This window comes from Buceros rhinoceros, unplaced genomic scaffold (genome assembly GCF_000710305.1).
Source record: "Buceros rhinoceros silvestris isolate BGI_N320 unplaced genomic scaffold, ASM71030v1 scaffold5297, whole genome shotgun sequence".
Classification (NCBI taxonomy): domain Eukaryota; kingdom Metazoa; phylum Chordata; class Aves; order Bucerotiformes; family Bucerotidae; genus Buceros; species Buceros rhinoceros.
In genome coordinates, this window is record NW_010422646.1 from 60066 (window position 1) to 67751 (window position 7686).

General features: G+C 39.6%; 1 protein-coding gene across 1 annotated transcript in view; it reads right to left on the minus strand.

The window, feature by feature from the left end:
• Positions 1-7686, minus strand: part of COCH (cochlin) — a 20538-nt gene that overhangs the window by 2806 nt on the left and 10046 nt on the right. The window contains exons 4-9 of the mRNA XM_010140107.1: positions 4827-4960; positions 4217-4279; positions 3352-3396; positions 3116-3263; positions 1490-1593; positions 439-665 (exon numbers count right to left, since the gene is read on the minus strand). Coding sequence (XP_010138409.1) covers positions 439-665; positions 1490-1593; positions 3116-3263; positions 3352-3396; positions 4217-4279; positions 4827-4960 — 721 coding nt within the window. The remainder of the gene's footprint in view (positions 1-438; positions 666-1489; positions 1594-3115; positions 3264-3351; positions 3397-4216; positions 4280-4826; positions 4961-7686) is intronic.

The window sequence follows — 7686 nt, forward strand, 5'->3', positions numbered from 1 at the left end:
CAGCAGGAAGAACACACCAGTGTTTCTTTAGGCTTCCTACTGATACTCTTTCAAATCACTTACCAGCAGGGATAGCTTCGGTGGTGTTTATGAGAGAACGTTTTAATTATATATTTTAATTTATTGATTTATTTTATATATATGTGTGTATATATAAATTAATTAGTTTCTTACGATTTTAGCATAAAGTCTCTCGAATCAAACCCACGACTGAAAAACGTATGATTTTCTCTCTCCTACTGATACTCTTTCAAATCACTTACCAGCAGGGATAGCTTCGGTGGTGTTTATGAGAGAACGTTTTAATTATATATTTTAATTTATTGATTTATTTTATATATATGTGTGTATATATAAATTAATTAGTTTCTTACGATTTTAGCATAAAGTCTCTCGAATCAAACCCACGACTGAAAAACGTATGATTTTCTCTCTTACTTTGTCAACAAACCCAATGTCTTGCACCATTCCCAGCTCCTCTGTTGTGGGTTTTGCTACAGACACAATGAACACATTGACTCCAAATTCCCTGGCCACTATGCCGGCTTCTTCTATGTCATCTGAGGGCCAGCCATCGAGGAACACTACAACGATCTTGGGGATTCCTTTGCGTGCTCCGTTTTCTAAAGAGAAGAATTTCTGAGCTGTGTGCTTCAAAGCTTTCCCTAGTTTTGAACAGGAAAAAAAAAGTGAGGAAATAATGCCAATACACGTTGATACCAGTCTCCTATATGAATTGTGCTGCATTTTGATTATGATTACAGGTCTAACACAGTGTAAAAGCAAAAAAGTGTCCCAGAAATTTTGATAATAATGAAACATGATCAACCTATAAGTTAAAAGTGAAAAAACCCTCAAAAACCCCAAACTAAACCACCCCCACCAAAAAAACCCAAAACAAAACAACACAGATAAAGCCGAGGAAGAAATCACCGACATTTTTTCACCCATAGGTCTAGTTTTGTACTAGGAATTAGGTTCATTAGTGCCTTCCAAATGAACTGGAAAGAAGAAAGTTGAAGAGCTACTTCAATTTAGCTTGTGAAATGCAACGTATTTGGAATGCTCGGTTTCCTCATTTGGCAAAGGTCTCCTCACAAGCACTTGCTACTAGTTCAAAGATCATTGTAACTCTTTAATTAGCAGCTCCACAAGATGAAATGCTAAGCCTTTTAGATACAAATTTGTCTGAAGATACTAGTGAAAGTTGATTTACTGTTTAAATGCAGGAGACAATATGTGCATGTCAACTCAAATGTGTAATAAGCAACCATAACGTCTGGAAATGAAATGGGAGATGTGGCAATGTTCTAGGGGAGAAATGTTGAACCTAAGAGGAGCAAGGCATGTAAGGCACTCTCTTGCCTAACTGAATTTTAAGTATTTCAGTGTGTGTGTATATAGACATGGGTATTTATATATATTAAAATAAATATCTATTTGGAAATGTAAACAAATAATTTCCACTTGCATGGAGGTATGAACCCACCTGTATTAGAATTGCCTCCTCTGAACCCGAGTTCCTTTATTGCAAACAAAACTTCTTTTGCTGCAGTGAAGTTTTTCAGATAGAATTCAATTTTTGGGTGTTCACTGTGGAAATAGAAAAGAGTAATAAAGTGTATAGTTCACTTTTCATGCCGCTGTGGCATTAGCAAGCTAAAATACACTTGGAATCACTTTGTTCTTGGTAGGACACACTCCTCTTGATGTTTTTAATTCCTAAAATAGAAACATGATCCTCACTTGAAAATTATCACAATCCTTAGCAAGAGGAATTATTTAGCTGGGTGGGTAAATTTAGAAAAATTAAAGATTTTAGCTACACTAAGTTTCCAGATTTCTTTTTTGACTTATAGCAGGAAACAAATTTGCCATGCAAAGAATAGAAAGAAAAACACCTGCAGGTCAAAGAGCTGCTGCTATGAATAAAGGGCCAGATCCTGCATCAGAATCACCAGGATGAACCCCTGTGCCAAGGACAGTTGATCTGCAGTGCTGAGTCTCATGGCAGAATAACTCCTAAAATGGCACATTTTGAGATACAAAGATTATTGCTTGTAAAATTAATTTCTAATGAATGTTCAAGGTGCTGAACTGACTACTCAGTTTCTCCAGGCACTGTTCCTCAAGTTATAGTGTTTAGACCCAGGACAGCAGGAGTGAGGCTCATTTCCCCTCGATTTTGATGTCTGCAGAGGACAGACTGGATTTTTCAGGACAGACTTCACCACATCCTAAAAGAGGCACCCAGAGCGTTTCAGCAGGTTTGTGCTGCGAGTGTGGGCTGTCCCTGCAGTGACTATAAAAGCAAGCCTAGGTCATTCAACCGGACGCAGACCTCGCCTCTGCAGTTGTCAAAGGCAGGGCAGAGGCTCAGATTTTAATGATGAAAGGCGTGATAGAGAAACCCTGTGTTCATTTAGTAGATGCTTCATCATCTTAGAATAAGAGAGTTAAAGGCTTCTCTGTGCTTCCTTTATTCCAGAAGCAATAGCCAAGGTGGCTAAGCCTGGAAAACCGCTGCTGCTGTGCACTAGCAAACTGAGCTGTGGATCCAAAAACCTTTTACCGATATGCTGGATGCTGCAGTGCCTCTCAGCCTGTTTTGCAGCCTGTGAACACACACAGTGGCATGAATAATCTTAAAATAAAATGTCCATTTACAATTTGAAAATGCAAGCTGTGGTAAGCTACAGGTTGGCAAGAGCAGGGTGTTTTGGTTTGGGGTTTTTTTTTTGTGCAGGTGCACAGCTGTTTGTGACAACTCTCTACAGCTGTTAACGAGCCGTCTCTCCTTTGCAGAGTGCTTTCTGCTGTTTCACTAAGAGGAGCTACAAAGCTGTCAGAGGCACAGGGACTGTGAAAAGTCCAGTTGCGCTCTCTATCCAAATATCAAGTGTCACAGAGGCAGAAGATATCCAAGTTTTTCACATCTTTCCACACAGACACCTCACTGTAGCACAGAGCAAACAGTACCACAGCTGGAGAGAGTTTGCTTTCTCTTGCTCTTCATCTATTCATTATTGTGTGAATACTGTTCAGCAAAATAGGGAGTGATATTGGTGTCCTCTTACTAGTCACTCAGTAACATTTTGTAGAGATCTGTTCTTACCTGGCTTGTACCACTCCAACGTGAGGCCCTTCTGTTCCAATTCCCAACATGACAGCTACTTTTCCAACAAAGTTTTTCTGCAAATTAAATCTACGTTGGCCAATGTTATAACTTCCGTCGATGAGGAATGCAATGTCAGCTTTACAGTCTGTGAACATCCAACATAATTAGATTTCCCAAACACCAAATAAACATAAGGATTTTGCTTTGCAAAAGTTAAATCTGTGCATTCCTACCTTTGTTTCCGGCCTTTTTATCAAGTGGCTTCTTAGGTCTTTTACCTTCAGTGAGGGAACAGCATGGATTATTTAAGAACAAGACAAACAGCCAAAAGTGAACCAGAAAAAGCTCTGACTCCCAGAATTACATTGCAATCTGTCTGCAGTAAGAACCGTCAATCTGTTTAAATACTAAACTTGCAGTACTACTGCTTTGCTCCTTAGAGAATATTCTTTTTCTAATGAAACAGTGTAAACTTCCTTTCCACACGTACCTAGCTGCTTACCGAGTGCTACCATTTCTCAGTCAGCAATCCTACTGTACCACGTGCAGTTTCAACGGTTCAGAAGCAAACCCTGACTTCAGCTGTAAAGCAAATGGGCTACTCAGAAAGAAGATCGAAGTCTGGATTTTATATACCACTGACCTTCATAAAAACCGATCTAGCCTTTTACTGGCAGCATTTTCTGTGGAGAAAGTAACATAACACCTGAATTTCTGCTATGTAAGTCCTGGCAGCACTCAGCTGTCGGGCAGTGCTGTAAGAAGGAATGCATTGTCTGTCTTCCCTGTTGCTTAAGAGGAATGAATATTACATGAGCTCATGAACCTTCACCTTCCTTTCTGTTATTTGTATTACTTTTCTAAATTTGTCAAGTTTTTCTTAATGTACATGAACACTACTGAAGACAGAATCAATCTCCTCGATTACAAATGATTCCTCTTTTTGCTAATTGAAGACATACCGCAAAGCCAGATATTGTGTATATTTTATTCTTTAAAAATAAACTAATCCTATGAATCACAGCATTTTAGCCAGGGATTCACACACTGTAGCACATCTTAGCACAGGAGGCTTCTCTTGTTGCAGACATCTCCTACCTGTAGAAGGGCGCGCTGTTGATACTGATCGTCCAACTGATTCAAGCGTGGGGTTCTTGGTACCTGTTAAAACATTGAAAGAATAAAATGACTGTATTTCAGTCTGGTTAGATGAAATTACAAGTGTTTGAAGAGTACGTGTTTCCAATAACCTTTCCTCACCATCCGCCGTGAGCTACTCTTGGAGTTTGACGTGGGCCTAGACAGATCTCTTCTAATGAAACAGTGTAAGCTGCTTTGGTGCAATCTACTCCTTGTTTTACAGGTAATAGACTACTTCTCTGAGCTTCTGCATTTGGAACAACAGCAGCTGATGAGTAACTACAGATTGATGAGAGTTTTGAACTATAGCAGACGTTATTCCCAGCAGATACATTCAGGACTTGATCTGGAAAAGTGGATTTCACCGACAACCTCACCAAAAGCACCAGGAATTCAAGTCCTTAGCTATTAATAGGAAGTTCAAATAACAAGTGAAAAGTGAAAAGTTTTGTTACTGCACTTCCGATGGCAATCCCATTTTATGCATACAGGAGCACTGAAGAAGTTTCCCAGAATTCTGTTAATATGTCAAATATAGTTTGCAGAATAATAAGTGTGATCCACGTACGAGTCACGGAGAAAGATGAAGCCCATCTAGCGAGCACCTGAGACTGAATCCCATTGGCATTTACCGCAGGGTAGTTTTCCTGTCCTGGCAGAGTCTGTACCCTGACAGCTCCTCCTGCACTGGTGATCACTCCCCTAAGACACAAAAAGAGTTGTTATAAATCGACATTTTAATCGCAAGAAAATGCAATATCGTTCTATCCTTGTCTGTATATTGGACACCATCCTCGCGAAAAAGATGCCATATAGGCAGGCTGTTGTGTTCAGGCTAAAACAAGCTATAAATTATTGAAAAGGCTTTTAAAAGAAATTATGAAACCGCAGAGCACCATGCGGGCTTGGAAAAGAAGTTAGGAAATTCTAAAATTCCGGCAGCGTTCAGGCTGACACAGAACAGTGCTATTTCAAGGACATTCCTAAGGGAAAGGGCGCCAGCAAAACGTGTTTGATATCATTGTGCCTCATCAATAGTTGTGACAGAAACACAGTTCGGTACACCTAACTACAAAATGACCAAAGCTAAGAAAACTGGGGAGAAAAATTGCTGTTTATGGTGGTAATGGATACGTAGGATGTCTTATTGCACAACAACAGACTGAAGTCAGAAACGGTAGACATTATCAACAGCAACCATCAGATTACTGATAGTTCTAAGAACAGAGTCTAAAGCATCTTCTTATTCACCTGTAGAAAACGGTAAATGTGAAATCTGAAATGAATGAAATAAATAAATGCAAGTTAATATGAGAGTCTGGACTGCTTTCAGCCTAGACTTAGAAGTAGGGTATCCACAGGAGGTGGAATTCAACTGTGTGATTTTCATCCACACAGACAGAGTAACATACCAAACTGCAGCTTCAGCGCTGGGCATACTTAGGTAATAGTTAACAAGTCATAGTCATCTTTTTTGTTTGTTTGTTTAAACATACTGCAATACATCCTTAATACAGGAGAACAGATTAATTGAAAAAAAAAAACAGAACAAAAGCAAGAAGCTTACTGATTCAAATACCTTGTAAAGTCATATTCAGTATTATAAGACTATTTACTCCTTAAAGCCGTACTAAAAGAGTCAGTTCAGAAACACGAGAAGCGACAAGAAAACTTGTAGCAAATCTGTGGAAGAAGGTTTCCAAAACTCAGAAGAGGGTCGAACCTAAAGCACTGAGACCGTAGACAAGTTTTCAGCGATCATAGACCAGTTCTTGGAGAAGGCCATTATAATTGTTCCCTTGTTGAATTTCATTTCATGATTCAACAAACAGGTTTTGAGATGGCCCACCAGATCTGTTCTGCCATCTGAGAGAAATGAAGGAAGAGCTACCTAGAAAATCTTGCTGGTGCTGAAGGGCTGAGGACTGCGTGAATACCCAGCAGGACAGACTCATACTTCTAGGAAACGTCAGGGTTAACAGCAGCCCAGGCTTCCCCCGTTTTTGCAGGCAGAGAGGCTGTTGTATTTGGTATTATTTGGATACCTCAAGTGACAATAACAGGCAGCAGAACTGGTTAAATCTCTTTTTGTGGGCTACTGAAAGAATGGTTATTATTTTTACAGGCCAAAATTCAACATTGAGCTTCTCTAAGAGGGAATAAAAGCTTGATGGCTTGTAACACTTGGGCAGGTACAGTACTGTGGGAGACAGACAACCTGAGCCTTCTGCTGTTTTGGTTAAACTGGAACTCTGCAGGTTTTCCAGGAACAGTTTTTGCTTCCTTACTAAGTTTCATGCTACTGCCAGAGCTGCTCAGTGGCAACTTTATACAAAAGCTGTCAGGCCATTCTCTTGCCTAGCTTCACTGATAATAAAAAAAAAAATAATCAGAATTTACACCTAAATGGTGGTTTTCCCTCAAAAATGCAGACAAGTTAAGCAGCAAAGCACATAGATAAGGCAGGAACCCAGTACCTCACTGCACAACAGCTCATGGCAGAAAGTATGCTGGCCGAGAGCCGTAGAAGGTATGGAAAGGTATGGAAAGGTCTTGGGAAATACAGGAATTTAATCTAAAATGTACTTTAAAATCTCAGTTGAGGTAAACAAGCAGATGGGATTGAACCTTTTTAGAGCTTATGCACCTCCTCAAAGTGAAGTGCACAAACTGTGTATCTGCGCTCTCAGTGACACAGACGCAGGGCTGGCTTGCCTTTGCCGAATTTTGAATGTGTTTTTCAAGGAGCCTGCATATCAAAACTGATGCCCAGTCCACAAAGAGACTCTTGGAGCCACGGGAAATGACCCTTATAGATGTAACTGCAATCAGTAATCTTAGGCACATCTTCAGAAAACTGAAATGTCATCTCCTGCTAAAAGAAAGAGGAAACACAAGATTTTCACCTGGCAAAAAAAATCATTTTCCTCTGAGTGAATATTCCACTGTTTCTTAGAATTTGTAAGAGTGGCAACAAGTTTGGCTGATGGAAAGAGCACTTTTTGCAGCATGCTTATAAGCTATTGACTTCCTTTAAAATGTTGGAGATGAAGCCAAGCATCTGTTCCTTTAAATGGGCTTAGTTCTAAGTGTAAGGTAAGGATCAGCTAGATAAAATTGTCTAAAATTAACAAAAACATTGTCAGTGAAGAGACAAAGATTGTTTTTCCTCTTGTTCTATAATAGCGTTAAAAAGAGAAACAGATTTGAACACAGACTAAACATTTTATGCCAAGGAAAGGTCCCAAGACCAAGGGCAGCAGCACTGCAACTGAGATATTAAAGGAAGTACATACGTCTTGAGGTGATTTAGTCTTGCGGTCCAGAAACAAAATGTTTGCTCAGAAGCTCATAGGGCATGTTTTTATGTTCATCATATATGTCTATAGGTAGCACATCTGCTTTTTCAGCAGAAGGGAGAGGGAAAG